The following is a 22,167-nucleotide window of genomic DNA, read 5'->3' as shown; positions in this document are numbered from 1 at the left end:
ATTGACTTCTAACCTGAACTGCATATACCTAACTATGTTAAATAGGAACCACCAAGATCTCCCTAACTAACATTTCAAATACAACAGGGCCAGAGTCTGTTCTTCCCAAGAAAATTCTTCTTCCATGATCCTTAGTCTATTTGGAATCATCATATCCCTTACCACCAACACAATGCTCTAAGTCAGAGTCTGGAGTAATCTTTGACTTGTTGCCACATTCCATCAATTAAGAAATCCTGTTAACTTTCTTAAAATTCTTTATATCTCTGCCATAGTCCCATCCTTCTTTTGGACTTCCCAAGAAGGCTGATTTCTTTGCAATCAACCCTTACCAATTTAAACATGGTGACAGGTTAGAGGTTAACTTCATTCCTATCTGTCAAGAACTTTACTCTCCCCTCAAAGTCCAGCCCAAATCACATCTGAAGTCATTTATAACATCCTCCCCATATGGCCCCGTTGGCATAAACCACTCTTCTAGAAGTTCGTTAACTTTTCTGGCACCTTTCCTGTAGCACTGGTTTTTATGAGTTATGTGTTTATGTCTTTCTGACTACACTACAATCTTCTTGACCACAGACATACCTTAATCATATCTGTCATTCCACAGTTCCCGACACCAAGCTTGGCATGTAGATAATTACATTTGTATATGTTAACATGTGTTAAGTGAATCAAAGTTGTAATATAATAAGCCACTTGAAGTATCACAGACTATTAGTCTTTTCCCCTAAATAATTAGTTACACATTACTGAGCCCTTTACATGTATCATCCCATTTACTTCCTCAAAACAATCCTGAAGCAGGTACTGTATTATCTCTATTTTAATATGAGGAAATCGAAGCACGGAAAGATTAAATAACTCGCCAAGGAAATACACGGAAGAACAGGATCCAGGAGATAGTTCAAATCCAAAGCCCTCGCATGCAGCCCTAGACCACACTGACCCCAAACACTGCTAACTCTCAGTTCCGTTTCCCAGGCTCCTTTACTCTTAGTAAGATGTTACTACCACTCTCCTCGTCTCAACGGCATGTAACTCTAAAGCCTAGGATGTACTCACTATTATTTTTACTAACAGTTACTCTAAGCTAAGGTTCATACTGGACGGGTAATCAACTATAGGCTTAAACATTCTGCACACACAATTAAAGCTATAAACTGTTACATGTCTTTTTGTTTAAAAACAGTAGATCCTTCACATAGGAACAAAAGAAACAGAAAATTCAATTCTGCCTGTCAGCATCAGTGCTTTTTATTGGAGCCTTTCCCTTCCTCCTGCCACACTATTACCTACCTTTCATTCACCCTAACCCCCAGTCTATCTTTAAAGGAGCGATCTTCAAATATAATTACTCCTCATCCTCTAAAACAAAGACTATGAAAACAAACGAGGGAGCACTTCAAAGCTGCTGAGCCTAACTCTGATGAGGTTTGTTAAAAAACACTGTTTCAGGAGAAAGCAAGATCATTTTCTCCCTCCTTCCCACTCTCTTTCTCTCTCTCACATACACACAAGATTTGATCAGAACTCCTAGGCTTCCCATTTGGTTTTAAATTGGGTAACTTAACAGTTATAGAGCCAAATTACTTGTGGTCCTTACTGCTACTTTCAAAGCTGGTTAATGATAGGTACCAACTGGCAAATCTGAACAGAGATCCAGAGGGCCTGAGGGAACACACTATACTGATGCCTGAGGGAAGAGAGTTCCAGGTAAAGGGAAGAGCAAGCCTAAAGAACCGCGCTAAAAGCACATTAGAAGTGTCTGTGGAACAGCCAGGGGCTAAGTGGCTGAAGCAGTGTGCGCCAAGGGAGAATGGTGTGGAGGGCCAAAAGGTAACAGGGTCAGCTGAGATATGACTTAGAACTCCGGCTTCACTCCAAGTTACTGGAGAGCTTTGAACTTATACTTGAAGATCACTCCTTTAAAGATAGACTGGGGGTTAGGGTGAATGAAAGGTAGGTAATAGTGTGGCAGGAGAGGAGCTGCTGAGTAATTAGACTTTGGATTTTTTTTTAGGTATATATAATTTAGATTAACAATATCCAAAATATATTACCAAAGTCAAATAACACATTGCTTAGATGAATGATATTACCTGTATATGACAGAGGTCTGGTATTAGTAATTTGCCGTGCTTTCATGGCTTGCTGTTGCTTTTCCAGAGCTGCTAACATATCCCCCAAATCTAGCTGCACAGGTGTCTTATTCTTTTTTCCAGCTGCCTTTGATAAAGCTTCCTGCAAGATAAACATGAAAACATTTTTGTTATAGTATGAAAATGTGACAATTTAAGGGAATTCCCTGGCAGTCCAGTGGTCTGGACTCCACGCTTTCACGTGGAGGGTGTGGGTTCAATTCCTGGTCAGGGAACTAAGATCCTGCAAGCCAGGAGATAAGGTGAAAAAAAGTGGCAATTTAAGATAACTGTATTTGTCACTCTTCCATCCAACCCCCCCCCCCAAACCTACCAAATAAAACTACCTATTTATTCATAAAAATGAATACATACCTGTAGTTTTTTTTGCTCCATACTTATTTCTGAATATTCTTGAGCAGTGGCAAGGGCTGCTGCTAAAGCTTTCTTCTTTTGACTTTTTGCACGTTTAGGAACTGAGGTTGTAATGGGAATTGGAGTCTGAACTATATTGATTGGTGAGTTTTCTGGTAAATCATCCAACTATGATAACCAGAGAAAAACATTTTTTAGGGATTCCATAAAAATCTAATCACAAGGAAAGACAATCTAGAATGTGAGAAGTCCTACAGTATAACGGGGCTAGACTGTTCAAAAGATTCAGTGTCATAAAGAACAGAGTGAGGTGGCAGGACCACTCTAGGCCGGGAGACTGGAAAATGACGGCAACAAAGCAGCATTCTGCAGAAGGTGATATAACCGTCTGGGTTTTGTACTAAAACAGAAGCACTCCAACGTAAAGTTTCACAACTGGGGAAATTTTAGCATGGGCTGTATGTTGCATGATGTCGTTTAATAAATGGTATTAACTTCTTTGATAAAACTACGGATTTCAAAGGACAGTGTCTGTTCTGGCCACGCTGAAAATACTAAATCAGTACTAAACACGGTGTTTCTTCAATACCATCTGCCCAAGTCTTTATACTTCCCTGTAGTATTTCTTTCCAACACAATCATGTCTCAAAAGACATTCATACATTTTACTTATCATTTTTAAAAGTCACTTACTACTTTTGAAGAAAGTTTCTGTTGCATATTCTCATCTTTAGCATTTCCATTCTCACTTAGTTCTCGAAATCCATCTTCATCCTGAAATAGTTCCACATTTTAAGTAAAAACATAGTCCAAAGCAATAAATTCTTAAGAACAACCTTTTATAATGCTTGAGAGTAACGAGAAACAGGGAAGTAATTAACTCAGTATTGAACTATTTTAAGTCAGTCTTAAAAAGGAAGTCTCATTTCTCATAGGCTAACACAAAGCTAAATTAATTATTCAAGGATGAAGACATATCCACACATCATCCTTTGGATTTTTGTATCTACAACTCCATTTTTATTAATAATTCTACCCAAGGTAAATAATAAGAAATTCAAAAAGGATTTTTATCACATTTCACATAATTTGGATTTTAAAGAAATGGCTTAATATGAATTTCATTAATGTAATTCCTGTCCCACTGCTACATATACCTAGCAATAAGATTAAAAGTTAAAAAATAAAAATAAATTCCCTATTCAGAGTAATTTCTTAACCAATATCCTCCTTTACACTCAAAATTATCTAATATCTTTAGATATAACTATGGAATGAATCATGATTAAGGGTAAATAAAGAATCTGCCATAGGTACCATTCAGATGCACTCTCAAGTCCTTTAGGGCAATTATCAAGCTTATGTAACATATTATTCATCTCTAGCCTCTGGCTTCTAGTATATTTAAAATGCAACCATTAAGCCATCTTATAGAAACTATGTTAACAAAAATGAATTATTCAAATGAGTTACCTGGGATGTTGATCACCATCTTGACACAAACTCTACTCATTCTTTAAAACCTATTCCAAATGCTAACCCTATCCTGCCTCAAACCCAAAACTTACTACTCCTTTCAACTCTAACCACACCTAAGAATTACCAGGTGTGTACATACCTACATTCCTCTTTACACAGTAATCTCCCTAAGGGTAATGTGTTTATTCACTTTAATGTATCATGCAGAGCACCTTACTAAATACATAACAGGCCCCCAATGAGTGCCAGTTAGATGAATAAGTAATAAAAACACTGCCATTAGAATACAAACTGTCTGCCTATTAGAGAGAGTAAAATAGCCTTTTATCTTCCTTCTCAAGATTTCCCTGACTAGCAGCACAAATTAACCAGATTTAACTATTTTCAAATTTGAAAGCCTTAACAAAATAGACTGAACACTGATAATTAAAGATGGGGAGAAGATTCATATTAGGCGAAAGTCATATAAAATTAAGTTCTATCTCTGCATGCTACTTCAAAATGATGAATATTCATGACAAAAATTTTAAAATAAACATTAATAAAGGTAATGTTTAGACTAACTATATATAACCAAGAAAAAACGTGAGTCTATACTTCTAGGTAACTTACAATCTAACAGCAGTGATGGGTTAAGACATAAAAAAGTACTTATCATAATGTAATAAAAATTAATTTCTTAATGGGAACATTTGCTATAACAATTTATAGTTTGAAATAAGTACCTCAAAATATAAAGACTCAGAATTTGGGTCGCCTCTGTGAGACTGACTGGGGTTTAACTGCTTATTATCTTGTCTCTTTTGCAAATTCTGTCTTCTTTCTGAGGAAGTACTGTGTCCTCGGCATCTGAATCCAACCTAAATAAACCCCAAAGGAGGGGGAAAACGTATTATTTTTAAGTAAAATGTTTTACTGAAGTATAACATACAGAAACGTACCCAAAAGTATACAACTCAACAAATTTTCATAAAGTATATAATTTATTATAAAAGGTTAAAACTTTGACAAATGAGGTAAATATAATGAAAACACAAAAATGTGATACTTAGTGCATGTTACACCCACCCATACATCAACACTTATATTGGCTTTATTTGTAATACCAAAAGCAAGAAACACCCCAGATGTCCTTCAATGAGAGTCTAAACTCACTGTGGTATATTCACCCTATAAAACAGTAGGTGATCATAAAAACAAACTACTGATATAACTAACAATCTGTAGGAATCTCCAGAAAACCACACGAGTGAAAAAAGTCAATCCTAAAAAGACTGTATCAGTTGATATATATTATACAACATTCTTGAAATGACACAATCATAAAATGGACAAACAGATTAGTAGATTCACATTAGTGGATTCTAGAGTTTAAGGAGAAGCTGGTGAGGAAAAGAAGGGAGTCTGGCTATAAAAGAGTGACATGAGGGATCCCTGTAGTAATGGATCTGTTTTGAATTCTGACTACATTGATGTAAATATCGGGGTTGTGACATTGCACTATAGTTTTGAATGATGTTACCACTGAGAGAAACTAGGCATTACCTTTTTATAAAAAACTATTTTAGATCTTTTAATATCTGCAGCTTTCATATTTTTTAATCCTAAGAAATAAGAAAAAGCATTATCTTAAGACAATTAAGTTCCCTCTCTTAAGTACCCAATGCAACTTATACGAAACGCCCTTCTTAACCAGGACACTTTAGAGAAGATGTGAAAGTACAGTCTTCTTCACCAATTACTCAAGAACCCTCATAATGAACAGAACTTGAAGTGGACCTGGACTGTAGGTGCTGGTATACAGGCTTTGGACATGAAATCAAAAATATGCACACAAAGCCCTGGAAGCACCTGGCAATTCTCACGCTAACCAACCGGTCTAAAAAGGCTTGCCAATAAGAAACAGAACTTCTACACTCTCTTGGGAAGTAGGCTGTACGGCATAACTATATAAGCTAGAGCACAGTCATACAGTAAATGTAATTCTTCCTTAGAGGATCTATTATGAAAATGGGGCTACTTCCTATAACCTATAAGCACCTGTTAAGAAATGAGACTAATTTTCCAGGGACCCAGCAGATTCTTGGTTTTAAATATTCACTTCATCTTAAAACAGACTCATGAAGATGGATACAGCGATGGACAGAAAAATATACCATGTGATGAAGCCAATTTTAGAAAAATCTTTGATAGTATCTAGCAATGAATGTTCTCTATAAAATTATTTCAACTTTAATGTGTTTAAAGATTTTCATAATACAATATTTTTTTAATTGATTCATGAAAAGAAGCTCACACAAGGATGGCAAAACAAACACAATTACAATGTCCAGGTACCAAAGAAATGACTTAATTCACATAAATTATTCACACTGAAATGAGTACTAAAAATCAAGCCCCAACATAGGGATGAATAGGAAGCAAGAGAACAATTCTTGAGTAGAAATCTTCATTCCTTTGTACAATCACTATCACAAAAAAGTAAATGTAAATCTACCTTCCAAACAGCATTCCATCAAAATGTTAGCCTTCCTGTAAACCACAGTTAATATACAATGTTGTTATAAACACAAAAACAATTCTTTTAAAAAATAAATGCAACTTAATTCTTGGAGACAAAGTTTGAGGATTAAATTAAAATCCCCAACGAATGGTTCCAACAAAGTTCATGGGGATCAAATATGCAAGTATTTCAATAACCTCCTGAAATGAACCTTTGTTTTTTTAAGTTCTTCTGAAGAGTTCTGTTAACAGAGACTGGGCATACAGAAGAGAACAAAGCAGAAACAACAAATACATATTAAGATTCTTAAATGACTAGCATAAAATTAATATATAAAGGTTTAAGTTTTCATAAGTTTACGTAACAAAAAGAAAAACACTAAGAACATATGGGGAATATGTACAAATTTGTTTTCAGAAAACTATACAATACTTCTAAAGAACACAAAAAGGTGACTCAAAAAGAGAATGCCGTATTTTTTTTTCTAGAGAGATGCCACATCATAAAGGATATCCATTCTCCTAAAGTTGATAGATTAATTTAACAACCAAACAACAAAACAGCAAGTCCAGAAACAAGACTTCAAAATATATGGAAATTTAATAGGTGATAAAGGTGGCTATCTTAAATAGATGAAGTAATGGATTGGACCTGTCAATTCACAGTGGTGGGAGATTTGGGTAGCCACATGAAAAACACAAAATAGGACCCCTTTCTCACAACATCCACTAAGACAAATTCTAAATGGAATAAAGATTTAAATGTAAAAAACACAAGAGCATAAACACATTGGAGGAAATCAGACAAATTTCTTTATAAAAAATCAACTCCTTAACAGTATTTAAAACAAACTTGTGCATGGCAATTATTAAGCAAAGTCAAAAATAAAAATGAAAATCTAGTAAAATATTTGCAACTCATACAACACTTAAGGCTCTTAAAATTTCTTTAAATTTGGTAAAAGCTTGATCAAAATGATTTAAAAATGTACAAAAACAGAGAAAAAGGTCAAAACACAATAAATGGGCAAAGAACATAAGTTCACAGAAAAGTACAAATGGCCCTTAAACATATGGAAAGATGCTCAACTACATGAATACACTATTCCTCCTAACTGGCACCAATCCAAAATCTTGAAAACACATGGTTTCTGAGGCTCTATGGAAATAGGCACTCTCCACATTACTGTTAAGAATGCAAAATGGCACAATCTGGTGATATTCACCAAATAACAGAGATGACTTCACCTTTTCACTCAGCAATACTTATCCAGGAATATATTCTACTGCTCTACACACAGGTTTCAAAATAACACTGCAGCATGTCTACAATAGCAACAGTTTATAAACAGTTAAAGTGTCCATCAACAGGACTCCAGAAAATAACAAGGATGCATCAACATTAGGTGGTGGCGGTGGTCTGGTTGCTAAGTCGTGTCTGACTGTGTGACCCCATGGACTGTAGCTGGCCAGGCTCCTCTGTCCATGAGATTTTCCAGGCAAGAATACTGGAGTGGGTTGCCATTTCCTTCTCCAGGGGATCCTCCCAACCCAGGAATCGAACCCCCCGGGTCGCCTGCACTGCAGGCAGATTCTTTCCCAACTGAGCTACAAAGAAAGCCCCAACAACATTAGGAGTTGCTCAAAAAAAAAAAGTGCAGAAACCCTCTAAGTAAATAATAAAGCAATATCTCTAACAAAATATCTATCTACTTTGTTAAGAGATGTGAACAGAGCACAGAACAGAATGAATAAAACATGATACATACTTATACATTTACTTATAATGACATGAAGAGACTCTGGGCAAATACACAGGTACAAGGAAGAGAACACATGTGGAGACCGGATGCAAATGAGAGTGTCTGTTGTATAACCTTTTTCATATATTTTTTTCAACCTATTCACAAAATAAAACCATTTTTATTTATTCAAAAAATAAAACTTAAACTTTTAGACTATCATTTACAATTAAGGCTACAACAGAGTACAGAAAAAAACCTGCTGTTTCAAATGTTAAGACGCTGGTAAAAGTATTAAAAAATCATGTCACTGTTCAGTAGTTAAAACCACTTGGTACAGGTGTACACATCTAATAATAAATGGGAAAAAAGCTCAAAAACAGAACCTAAAACATAAGAGACCAGCAGGTGACTAAAAGAGTAAATCAGAAAAAGATTAATATATTAAAACATTAAGATTAACTGGTTAACTACTGTGAAAATTGACATCATTATGTTGTACCACGCTTCAAAAGAAAACCTTGGATAAAAAAGTTTTGAAAACGTTACACTGTAAAAAAGTAGCACAAAATACAAATGAGTATTTACTACATTTCTAAAAGGCTTTTTAAGCCTTAAACAATCAGAGATTGCAAAGGGAAAATATTTTGACTTAAAAGAAAAAAGATTTTGCCTATCAAAAAATCAAACAACTGCACACTTAAGAAAAGTATAACAAAGCCTCAGAAGTAGAAAACACATTGTTCAACATCTGGCTTCAGTTATTTTGGAATGAAGAGATACAAAACAAACAAATGTTTATGCATTTCCATTATTTTCTGTTTTGTGTTTTTTCACCATTCTCATTAGCTTTGAGGCAGAGATAAAATATTTTTCTGTATCAGTATTATTTACTCTCTAGTGGACTACTGATACCAAAAGTACCAATGCTGAGACTGCAAGCTTGGCAGGTCTAGCAGTTACAATTTCAAGATAAAATTTTAGTACTTGACCAAACATTCCACAGATTTTGTTTATCTAGTCTATATAAACAATTCTTGTTTCAGCTCTTTTGTTTTTGATCAAATAAAGCTAGACTGCTTCACAAGCCTGCCACAAACAACAATGACTCATTTTTGCAGTAACTGTAGGGAAGAGGGCACTATTCTACTTGTTTTCCTGACAGCATAATTAATGCTAGGGAACTTCATTTCAGGGAGGCAAAGGCACAGGCAAGTATTTGGTTTATTCAATCCATTATTAACTTACTTTTATTTCAGTTCATCTAGATCTACTCATATGGTAACTTTAATTCCTATTAACAAGATTTAAGAAATCCAAGAATGCTATCTAAACATTAAAAAAGGAAAAATACTGACCAATCAATGCCTCCCTGATTTCACAGACAACCAATGCAGAAAGATAGTTATTGGAAGCCTGTGGCTGTATATAACTTGCTCCGCTGTACTTCAGCTAAATCTTGCTCCCCAAACCCAGGAAGCTACCCAGTCTGGCCACATTATAGCATGAGGTGGCCATCACTGTGGTACTGCAACAAGCACCAAGCATGGTTTGTGGTGTTTATAGTCAAGTAAAGACACGGACAAGGCTGCAGTCCTGAAGGTCAAAAAAAACAATCTTTAAGGCATTAATATGCTTTATGTTTTTTTATATAGATAGGAAAAAGTCACAAAAGATGAAGCAGGGCTGAATTCTTTTTTTAAGTTATAAAATATCCAAATACATTTCTTAAATAGAGAAAAGTAGAAAACGGTACAACATATATCCCATCTATTCAACATGTTACCATTTTGTTTCATTATTTAAATAATAGTTTTATTCGCTAAACTACTTCAAAGTTACAGATTACCATGCTAAACACAACATGCATTGACAAAAATTAAGGACATTGCTCTTCAAAGCCACAATTTATAATAATTTATCTCACACCTATTTCTCCAACCTAATCCAAATTACCTGTGAATTATTTCTTTGTTCAGTCTGCCTTCCACCTCTAGAAAATGTCTGATTTTTTTCCATCCAAGGTTTTTTCTGAGTTGCCTGGCAAGTGACATTAGACCAATTTACACCACCTATAATAAATGAGATTTTAAAATATAATTTAATTATAAAGATGCCAAAACCTAAAGTGCCCCCTAACATCATGTGTTGAAACTCAGTCATTCTAAATGTAACACTGGAAAATTTCTATAAACTTTAAGTGGCATTCCAGTTCTTGGTAATGTTAAGTGTCAACTTGCAGAATACCTCCAGCTGACATTTTCCCAACTTCATCAACAAAACCATATTTTCAAATTAACCTGCATTTCTTTGAAAGACTTCTAATTTTTTTTTGCAGCATCAGCAAGCTTCATGCTTAAAAGCAAAACTGTGACATGGACAGAGAAGAAAATAGAGCAAAAACACTATGTAGAAAATAAGTACCTGCACATATAGATGAGTCCACATGCTAAAAATAGAAACAACAAAAAAAAAGACAATTATTTTCTGCTTAAGAGTAAACACCATATACCTTGTAAAACATTTCACAATTCCATCTACTGTGAAGCACGCTTACTATAATCTTAGAAAAAATACTTCTCCCTAAGTATTTTTATATTAATAGTAAAACATACAAAACAGTTTTAACCATCGTATTATAGGAACTATTAATGCAAATAGATACTTCAGCATTAGGCAAAGAGACAAAGAACAGTGACACAGATGACAGATGAGCAGATAAAGTAACGTCACATACACTGATGGAGCCAGAATCGGGATTTCTCAACCCCCCCGCAGCAGGCTGCTGGTTGTTGCTGTGTTTGGGGCTGCAGTAGCCACTGTCACTGTCAATGTCAGCCTCACTAGCTCCCTGCTCACTAGAGGACTCGGCAGTCGGGTGGGAGGCTCTTCTCCTCCTGCCTTTGGCCTTCCAGAGCATTGCGGCAGAGCTCTCAGAGAGAGATTTGTTTGCGATGTCTGATGGGAAGTCTGTAAGGCAAGCAAAGTGTGACATGAGGAACAAGCCGACCAATTCTTTTAAATTATCATTAAAACTGTAAGAAAAGAACAATATCTAACTTTGTAAACAAAGAAAACAGGAGGAAATTTCTTGAAAAGATTGGCAAAAGATGTTCCTGACAAGTTGCTTTATAACATGTATTTATTATGAAGCGAGTATCTGCATAACTGTGTATTTAATATTATATAATTAAAATAAACCACTATCATCCCTTTAAACATCACCAATCCTTTGAAGTCCACTGCATGCTTCTTCCACCACTTTATTCTCTTCCTCCCTCAGAGGCTATTCGGAATTGTGTTTATCACTCCCTCACTTTTTAAAGTAGATTTACTGTGGACTTCTGTATTTCCAACACATAAATTATGTACTTTTGCAATTCTACCTTTATAAAAATGGAATCACACATCTACATTATTCTGTGACTTGCCTCCCCCTGCCGCTGCTCTCTCCCTCAAATGTTGATTGGTTTTGAGATTCTGATGCATGTGGCTATAATGCATTAAGGTCACTGAAATCTAGAGTGCCTCTGTATGAATATACCAGAATGCCTTTGTCCTTTGTACCACTGATGGGACACTTGGGTTGTTCTGGGGTTTTGCTCTCAACAACAGTACTTCTGTAAACATTCTTATATAGATGTAAGAGTATGTACGTGTGCACATGAAGGTTTCTCTAAGGTAAATATCGATAGGCTTAGGGGTTACACGTAATGTTCAACTTTACTTGGTAATGTTGAATCATTTTCAAAGGTGGTTAAAACAGTTTGCACTCTAAGAGCAGGATATAAATAACCCCACGGTGCACATATTCACCAAATGCTAGACACTGTCCTCTAGGCTGTAATTTCTCCCAATTGCTGGGTATAAAAAGATGGCTCATTGCAGATTTTAATTTGCATTTTCCTGCTTAATAATGAGGCTGGGAACAGCCATGCGTGAGTGAAATACTTGTTAGTTTTACTTTTGGATTGTTTGATTTCTATTTTTCTACTAAGTTGCCTGTTTCTCGTTGTATTTCACAAATTGTAATTACAAGACATTTTAAAACAAGACCTCTTACCAACTCCTCCCAACCCAGCACACCACTAAAATTCCTTTTACTACATAATTTTTCCCCACAACCCTTTTCTCACAATCACAGTTTTTCTATATATAACTTTTATACAGAATCAATATAATTTTTAGTTGTGCTGTTTAATTATACACATGTTTTTTGTTAATTATAATCTATCAAGGTTCCACATTAGTCCACTGAGTGGATGTCCTGGGCACCTCTTTGGACTTGTTGCCTGTTACTGGGCATTGAGAAGTTTTCAGCGGTTTTTTGTGTGCTGCTGCAGTATACACACCTTTAATCAAACAGTTCCTTTTCTTTCTGGGAGGAGATTCCATTTGGATACACTGTCCTCAGTAGGCCAACTGGGTCAAAACAAAGATTCCTGTAGTTCTGCCAAAGTGTTTCAGTCCCCTGGCAGCACTGCATTCCAGGGGCCCTGAGCACAAGGTGACATCATTTTCTTACTGATTCTTATGAATCCTTTATATGTCTTCATACTAATCCTTTGTCAGTTTACATACATGGTAAAATCCTTTCCAAGATTTGTGACTTGTTCCTTCATTCACTTTTTTTTTTCCTTTTGGCCGTGCTAAGTCTTTGCTGCTGCACGTGTGTGCTTTCTCTAGATGTGGCTACTGGGAGCTGCTCTGCAGCTGCAGTGCTCACACTTCACTGCAGCGACTTGTCTTGTTGCCGGGCACAGGCTCCAGGGCGTGCAGGCTTCAGGAGCTGTGGCTCATGGCCTCAGTGGTTGCATTTCTAGGCTCTAGAGCACAGGCTCAAAAGTTGTGGCACAGGCTTAGTTGCTCTGTGCCATGTGGGATGTTCCTGGACAAGGGATTGAACTTGAGTTTCCTACACTGGCAGGCAGATTCTTTACCACTGAACCACCAGGAAAGCCCCTTCATTCACTCTTGATAAATAGAAATTCTTAATTTTATAAATAGTTTTATCCATGTAAACATAAAGATATCTGCCTATATTTTCTTCTACATGTGGCTTTCTCATTTAAGTCCTTAATCCATCTGGAACAGATTTGCATGATATAAAAATTAATCAATCAATTAAATAATTAATTAAAAACATAAGATTTGCACGATGTATACGTTAAGGGTCTGTAATGCTATCTCTGATATTTTCCTTGTATATGTTTTCACGTACATGGGTCCGTTTCTGGGACTCTGTTCTGTTTAATTTTTGTATACTGTATTTTATATATTTTTATATAAGCCTATAAAAAATAAATGGCTTAGTAGGCCTTGCTATCTAGAAGAAAAAATTCTTCTTTTAATACTTTTAAAAATGCTTTTAATTAAAAACAATTTTTTTTTAAATTTTTATTTTTTTCGCCATATCACATGGCATGTGAGATCTTAATTCCCCAACCAGGGACTGAACCCATGCTCCCCAAAGCGGATGCAGAGTTCTAGCCACTGACTCACCAGGAAATTCCCAAGAGGAAACGTTCTTTTCCAGGGAAGTCGTGGCTCTTTTCAGATCAGTGCTCTTTTATTTTAGAAATTAGTTTGTCAAGTTCTCAAAAAATCCCCATTGGAATTTTGATCAGAAATGCACTGAATTTGTAGATTACCAAAGGGAAAAATGCCATTTGCAACATCAAATCATCCTGAATGAGCAAGCGATTTAGGTTTTTTGAAATGTCCTATAATAAAGTTAGTTTTCAGTATAAATGTCTTATACTTTGTCAGGTTTATACCAGAAACTGTATTTTTGTTGCTATTGTAAATGATATCTTTTCCTAAATTCTGATTGTTGGTAACACACTATAATTAACTTCTGTGTGTTATCTTATACCTAGCCATCTTACTAAACTCTTTTAAATAATACAAGCTTGTGTTCAAGAGTAAAAATGTATTACAAATTCCTTAAACCATAATTTGCATTCTACCTATAACTGACATCAATTCATCCTGATACATTGAGAACAACCTGAAGAATAAGAATACTGATGGAAGGTATAATCTTCTACTCAAATTATATCTTCATCTTTCTACTTTCTAATTCTTGAGATTCAGAAGGTTGTCTTTGTGGTCACTTAATGAGCAAACCAAAGACGTTAGAGTATTCTAGGGTTCAAAGCATGTAGAAATGGGTCACTGTGTCTAGGAATAACCAAAACATTACAGAACTTTGTCACATACTACCTTATGGCTCTTTATCATAAACCATTCCAAGCATTTGTCAGTCCATTAATCTTATCACTTTATGCCCTACAGACCATACAATGATTGTACTACCAGCAAGCTGTTTTTTAACTGATTCCCAGATTCTTTCTTACTTCTAATGAACCTAAGGAACTGTCAAAGGATAACTGAACGGATGTCCAACATAAAAGCTAGAGTACAAATGAAAGAAAGTATGTACCATCTAATTCATTTCAAGACAGACAGCATTTTTGTAAAAACTGTAAAGGGTAAAAAGCAACCATGCCTTTGAATAGATCTAGTCCTGGATCATTAGTAAGGATTTTTAAATGACAATGAGTGAGAGAAGACAGCTATCTACTCTATAGCTACTAAGCTAAATATCAAGGCTACAAAATGAAATTTCACATATAACTGGAAAACAGAATTTTAAAACTACTTATTAATTCTTACCTATTTTCAGGATAAAGCTTTTTACTTTAATGTTTACACAGTCCTCTAAAAAGTTTTAACAAAATGATATACAACTGGCCCAAAATTCTTACTTGTTTGAGGATACATGTTACCGCTAACAGGTCTGGTTCAGATCTTATGCTACAATAAGGTGCACGAAACTTGTTAAGATCTTCTTAAAGATATTTATAGAATGTTTTAAAAGTAATTTTAATCTAGTTATTAAAAAACATATGAAAAATAAAAATAAAATATGTACAATTCTAACTTCTACCAAAATGAGTCCCTCAAATTTCTACAATCTCTTCAAAATCCATCTCCGATTTCTGAACTGCTTCACTACTAAAGGGAGATAAGGAAACCTCAAATTCTGCTCAAAACTACGTAAGCCAGCACCCAAGTTGAAAGAACTTTAAGAACGTGGGACTGTTTTATCTTTCCTAAAGAATTTCACAAAGTAGCAGGATAAACAGAAGACTGAAAGTCCAAAATCCTAAAAAGTGGTAGAGTCTACAATTACAAAGTCAATGCATAACAACAGATAAAAATCAATGTATACAGACATAGAGAACAAACTTGAGGCTGCTGAAGCGTGTGTGTGGGGGGGTGCTGGGGGAGGGGTGAATTGGGAGTTTGGGATTAGCAGATGCAAACTGTTATATATAGAATGGATAAACAAGGCCCTACTGTAGAGGACAGAACACTATAGTCAATATCCTATGATAAACCACAATGAAAAAGAATGTACTGTATATGCATGTATAAATGAAGTCACTGCTGTACAGCAGACATTAACACAATACTGTAAATCAACTATAAATTTCAATAAAATAAAAAATATTTTAAAATCTATGATGTATGTACATAAGAAAAATCTTGCCTTACCAGTTTGCTGTGAAGCATCTACCAGTAGCACAATTTTTGATCGATTATCGGGACCTACTGCACTTGTCTCTTTCTGAATAGCTACATTTTTCACGAGTGGTCTTTTGCTTTTTATGTGCTGTTGTATAAGTTGTTGCTGATTGAAGTAAAAAAAAAAATTAAAATTGTATTCAATGTACTGATAAACATTATAAAATATATCAATACATCCTTTAAAAATATACTTAAATGTAGGCTACAAATGAGTGACTCTCAATCCATGAGGAAACAGGGTTATTGTGTTAGAATTTCATTAAATTATCTACAGCCAATCATAGTAGGCTATATAATGTATTATATACACATTTATACACTACTTTTCAAATAACCACTAATACTATTATAATTAATGAGACATATTCATTTTAATCGTTATTTGCATTTTAAATTTTCTTAATAATAAATAATAAGAGTATAATCACATCAAATAAGGGTTTTAAATTTTTATTTAAAAAGGCAGTATCAGTAAAAAGGGTGGTAACTTATCCAAAAGCTCAATTTTAGTTTCATGAGAGCAATGAAGTACAAAAGAAATTTCTGCTTTAGAGTTAAAAAGAAAATATTAAAAAGCTGATCCTTTCCTTCATTTTTTAAAAATATGAGTATCCATCACTTAGCAATTTATACAAAAGAACTCCAAATTTAACTTCTTAGATAACTTCTTAAAATGCTGGAAATGCACTCTGAGAAATCATGTTATTCAATACTTAAAAGTTATATACTATTGTCTACTTCCAATACTTATTTCTTTTCATTCTCAGATATCCCCGAAGGATTTCCCTTGACCCAGAAAGTTTCCATGGACAAAAACTAATAAGCTTTTCAAAGCAACTTCTGCAGCCTGTTTGTATTTTAACCTGAAAAAAGTATGCCAGAAGACAGCATAGACTTTTCACCAAAGAGCCTAGGCTAATGCAATCTAGGAAAGCATGAACTCCTTGACAATAACAGATGTAAAGGCATCTAATCACACTGCTTTCCATTAGCTCAAAAGTGCTAAGAAGAAATCTGGTTTTTCTTATTTGCTTTGACACTATGGCTTCAACAGAAAAGTAATCTTTTAGTTAAGAAACAGACACCTAGAATTAACCGTAATTCTCCTGTGATTTCAAGGCCTTTGTGTCTTTTTTTAACACAGTCAAAAGGCTGGTGTTGACAAAAAGTCATTTCGCACACTTATCTTTAATTTTCTTTAGCCCTAGGAGACCCTGTGTTCATATAATATAGTAAAGCATTCTCTGAAGAACAAAGTGCTGTTTCTACTAAAAATTGACAGAATAGAAAACAATGAAGCTGAAGAGACTTAATGCATCACAATATTCTTTTCCGTAATATCTCCTGCTTATTTCTGAAGACAAATATCTAGATGTACATTAGCCACTTAACACTGCTAGGAAAGGAGCCAAACTAATCCCTTACTAAAACTGTGTCACTATGCAATTTTTATCACTAAATTAAAATAATTTGGAAATATCTGTACATTATGCTTATGTAAACTCTCTCACTTGAAAGTGACTGTAAATCATATCACCATGTAAAGAATGAGGAACAAAAGTAATGGAAAAAGTTATTTTAAAAATGCTACATCCTTAATTGTTTTTTAAAAAGTAAACCTCAGTAGTAAAGGCTAATCAATACAAGTAGCAATTACTTACACTAACAACAGAAATATCAAACACAAAAGCCAATCAAATTTGGTCACTTACTTTTGGTACCACTGGTCCTCTATTACTATTTCTGTTTCGATGGCCAGACAATGGGAAGACCTGTCCAAGGTGATTTGGACGCTCAGTGCATTCTGTGGTTATAGTATTGACAGTATTTGCAGCCTGAAAAGTGTTGGAGTAAGGTGCAGGGAAAGGATGATAGAAACCCATGACTTGTGCACATGGTGCTGGCATCAGCTGATAATATGTATACTCTGTAGAAACAGGTGGCTGAGCAGATATAATGGGGTAAGCAAGGTATGGTCCAGCAGGGTTTGGATTAGGCTGTTGCCATCGTATATCATTGTTATATAATGGAAACTGTCTGTAAAACCAAATCAGAAAAGAACAAATCTATTGACATGCATGTCAGAAAATAATACAAATTTTCAACTTATTTTAATAAAAGAAAATAACAGTATAAAATGTGCTAAGTTGCTTCTGTTTTATCTGACTCTCTCTGACCCTATGGACCACAGCCTGTCAGGCTCCTCTGTCCATGGGATTCTCCAGGCAAGAATACTGGAGTGGGTTGCCATGCCCTCCTCCAGGGGATCTTCCCAACTCAGGGATCGAACCTGCAACTCTGAAGTCTCCTGCATTGGCAGGCAGGTTCTTTACCACTAGCGCCAACTATAGCCTCATAATAATTCTGAAAAAGAGATCATTTTTTATCAATTTCCTTGCTATAATTAGTTTTTATGTATGTGTAATAACAATTTTAATTGACAGTAAAAAGGAATTTGGGCTTCCCTGATGGCTCACTGGTAAAGAATCTGCCTGCAATGTAGGAGATCCAAGAGCTGTGGATTTGATCTCTGGGTCAAGAAGATCTCCTGGAGTAGGAAATGGCAACCCACTCCAGTAGTCTTGCCTGAAAGTCTCATGGACAGAGGAGCCTGGTGGGCTACAGTCCAAAGGATCACAAAGAGTCAGACACGACTGAGTGCGTACACACACACACACACACAAAGAAATTTAACCTGACAGTTCACTGGATTTCAAAATTTTAAATGAGTATTCTTATCTGTAAGAGTATTCTTATTTGTAGCTCTCTCCTTCAGCCTCACAATATTTCTGCCTAAAAGTTAAACACCTATCTGCTGAATCTGCCAGCAATGGCAGTCCAAAGTTCCCATTCAATGGCAGCAACTAAGTGTAACAGCCTTCTGCAAAACGCAGGGTAAGGTGATCATTGTATAAGGCGGTCTTTACAGTAGGTGACTTGATTATTCCACCTCCATTCTTTAGTTCAGGCCTAGGGCCTCCTACTCCTTTCCCATATTCCCTTAACCACTTGGCCAAGTCCAGCTCTCTCCCTGGCTCCCCTTCTTGACAATGGAAGCAAGCACCAGAGGTCCAAGAGGAAGAAAAGAAAAAGGCAAGCTTGTTCAGTGCCATCTCATCTCCAGCATTAGAGTTCTTCTAGTGTGATGCCTTCCTATAAAGCACCAGTCCTTCCCATCTCATCAGTCCTCCTTAGAGACAGTTGCCGCTGATGACTGAGAGGTCACAGGGAGCCGGACTACAGAGCTTTTCCTTACTATTCCATGACAAAGCACAAAGGAAAAATGTCCCCTGCCATAATTCTAAAAATATTTTCAATAATCTGATGGCTGGCCTACTCATGAATTCTCAAAAATTATTTGGTAAGATAAGAAAAGTTAAAACTTATTATACTGCACACTTGGCCACGTTGTCAAATACTGCAATAGTATTTTTAGTTTATAAAGTACTTCAAGCATAGTCCAATATAGGTCAAAGATTTGTAATGTAATACTACCCTGACTCAATTGAGCAGAATCCTTTAGCTTTTACTGTGTCTAATGCCCCAAACTATTAAAGAGTTCTAGAGTATTAACTTGAATATTTAATACCTGAGAGAGTAATTTACTGACATATATCCAGAATTTCTCAAAGAATGTGCCTGAACACACTAGTGTGACACAATGGTTAAACATGTGTAGAAATATTGACTTGCCTTAGCCCTCAGGGGTGGCTGGGCAAAGGCTAGAGTCCAGCTACCTCATCCATTTATCCTACAGTGCTAGAGAAGTACAATTTTGACGTGTGATATAATATGAAACATGCTGAAAGTACTTTCATACAGCAATAAAATGAACTACACCAATGAAGTGCTAATCATTCAGTCTAAGCAGGGTTAGAAAGGCTATCATGACTATCACAAGACACACCCTAACCACTAGGTCACACAGTACCCGAGCTGTAAGCATTTTGCTAAATCCCTCTGTGACTATAGCACAGAAACTAAATTTAAACTACAATCAGAGTCTAGAGATAGAATAAGCTAACTGGCCACAAAAGCTTCAAAGTTAAGGGCCATCCCTTGATATATTCTTCTTAGAACAGACTGTCTTGGCAATTAGGATTATATGCTGCTGCTGCTGCTAAGTCGCCTCAGTCGTATCCGACTCTGTGCGACCCCAGAGATGGCAGTCCCCACCAGGCTCCCCCATCCCTGGAATTCTCCAGGCAAGAACACTGGAGCGGGTTGCTATCTCCCTCTCCAACGCATGAAAGTGAAAAGGGAAAGTGAAGTCGCTCAGCCGTGTCCAACTCTTTGCAACCCCATGGACTGCAGCCTACCAGGCTCCTCCATCCATGGGATCTTCCAGGCAAGAATACTGGAGTGGGATGCCATTGCCTTCTCCGTAGGATTATATGCCTATCCTCAAAAAAAGGGTTTCTGTTCACCTCTTTCTGAATAATCCCTTCCTCCCGTTGAGTCAGTTTATTTCAAAAAAATTTCAATAACTGATTATAGGAGATAGAAAGAATTCCATTTTCTCTTAGAAAGAATGAGAAAATAATAATAATCCATGCCAACAATTTTCAAATTTCTACATCATTTGGTTTCACTTACTCCTCTGAGAAAGTAGAGAAATAGTTAATACTTAAAAGTTACAAAAGGAAAAAAATTAAGACGTGTGCTTTGCAAACAAACTTCTACACTTCCCTACCCCTTTCTTCCTCCCCCACCAAAAGAAAATAATAATAAACAAATTACCTATTGGACTGGTTTTCTTGCACGAATGGATAACAGGTAATCAGGTAGCTGGGAATTGGAGTTGGTTCTACACCAGAAACATTTCCATTATCATTTGGGAGTGCCATAGGGATCATAAATGTATCAGGATTCTTCTTCTGGGGAATAAATGGTTCTACCTCAGCTGACAGCTTGACATTCTTCAAAGAGAAAGTGAAACACATTACCAACAAACAAGCAAAAACTTAAATAATACAAATTTACAACAATAAAACAATAAAAGAGACAGTCTTCTCAGTATTCTCAAAACATTCAAAGGAAGAGCAAGGTCAAATTTAAAAAATTTAATCTGATTATGTTATTTAGACAAAGCCATCAATTGGATGAAAAAATTTATCAAAGGTTACTACATTTCAATGAAGTCATTTCTTACATAACCAAAGCTGTTAAAACAATCAACAGTACAAGGAAGTCATACCTCGGAGTCCAAAAATAAAGCCGGTAGTAAAAAAAACAAAACAAAATAAAACACAAACTCGCTCTTCAGACAAAACATTGTGTTTTAAGTTAATTTTGTTAGTGGGAAAAAAATCACTGAACAGAGTTCTGAAGGATAACTACTCTATATTTGTTTGAATAGCCTAAAAAAGTTTATTTCTGTCCACTGCAGGAAATTAGATTAGTATGGTTAAATTAAAAGGAAGGATAACGTCTACAATAAATGAAAAAAACAACTGAGCACAAGGGAGAAAAACTTTTGCTTCACAGTTAAATTGAGAAAAAAGTGAGCACTTCAGCTTTCCAGCAAACAAACCGAGGAAATAAGGTAATCCAGAATTTGTGCTTTTTAGTTTGTTTTTATCTTTTCTTATAAATCTCGTCTTACAAATAGAGGTTTAACAGACATAGTAAACTACAATACTAAGGATGCACAAATTGGGGACAGACTATAAAGAAAAGTAAAGAGCCATGAACGCCAGGATAGGAATTACTCTCAGGAAAGAGGAAGCTGTGATTGGGAAGAGGCACCCGACAAAATCCTATATCCTAACATGGGTGACACAAGGTCTTCATCCAATAACATTTAGCTGTACACTGGTTTTGTGCATTTTTCTTTCTGCTTTTGCTCTATTTAACTAAAATTTTTAAAATTTTAGTATAAAATAATCTATAGGCACATTCTGTAAAAGAAGAATGTTAAAAAGCCACAAACATCTCAAGGTGACTGGAGGGGGGGAACCCACAAACAGTATTAAAAGATAAACACTTTGCAAAAACAGTGAGTGGAATGCAATCCAACATTTCAACAACTCAAATCAACTACGTGAAAGCAACAGACCTAACCAGAACTTTTTTCCCCACTGGGATGGCATTTATTAGAAGCTCCCATCAAGGCATATTTCTCTGAGTAAATTTCATGCACATTTCTCACAAAAGTAATCAGTAGAAAATCCAAAAAAAATCTAAAGAAAAGACTTGACATGCTAAATATACGTGCTGAATATACAGCCTTTTTCGAAACTGTTCAAAAAGAGTTCACTGTGAACATTCCAAAACACATGTCTAGGGGATGAAATCTGAACTATACAGCAGTATCAATTCAATATCCTTCC

At 35.6% G+C, this 22,167-nt stretch overlaps 1 protein-coding gene across 1 annotated transcript in view; it reads right to left on the bottom strand.

The window, feature by feature from the left end:
* The window catches only part of SECISBP2L (SECIS binding protein 2 like), a 53,143-nt gene that overhangs the window by 25,011 nt on the left and 5,965 nt on the right, over positions 1–22,167 (bottom strand). The window contains exons 2-11 of the mRNA XM_004010629.5: positions 20,576–20,754; positions 17,548–17,872; positions 15,803–15,938; positions 10,977–11,209; positions 10,664–10,688; positions 10,196–10,311; positions 4,721–4,855; positions 3,210–3,290; positions 2,517–2,684; positions 2,103–2,244 (exon numbers count right to left, since the gene is read on the bottom strand). Coding sequence (XP_004010678.2) covers positions 2,103–2,244; positions 2,517–2,684; positions 3,210–3,290; positions 4,721–4,855; positions 10,196–10,311; positions 10,664–10,688; positions 10,977–11,209; positions 15,803–15,938; positions 17,548–17,872; positions 20,576–20,754 — 1,540 coding nt within the window. The remainder of the gene's footprint in view (positions 1–2,102; positions 2,245–2,516; positions 2,685–3,209; positions 3,291–4,720; positions 4,856–10,195; positions 10,312–10,663; positions 10,689–10,976; positions 11,210–15,802; positions 15,939–17,547; positions 17,873–20,575; positions 20,755–22,167) is intronic.

Source organism: Ovis aries, chromosome 7 (genome assembly GCF_016772045.2).
Source record: "Ovis aries strain OAR_USU_Benz2616 breed Rambouillet chromosome 7, ARS-UI_Ramb_v3.0, whole genome shotgun sequence".
NCBI lineage: Eukaryota > Metazoa > Chordata > Mammalia > Artiodactyla > Bovidae > Ovis > Ovis aries.
The sequence above is the reverse complement of the archived record's forward strand: the minus strand, read 5'-3'. Positions and strand labels throughout refer to the sequence as shown.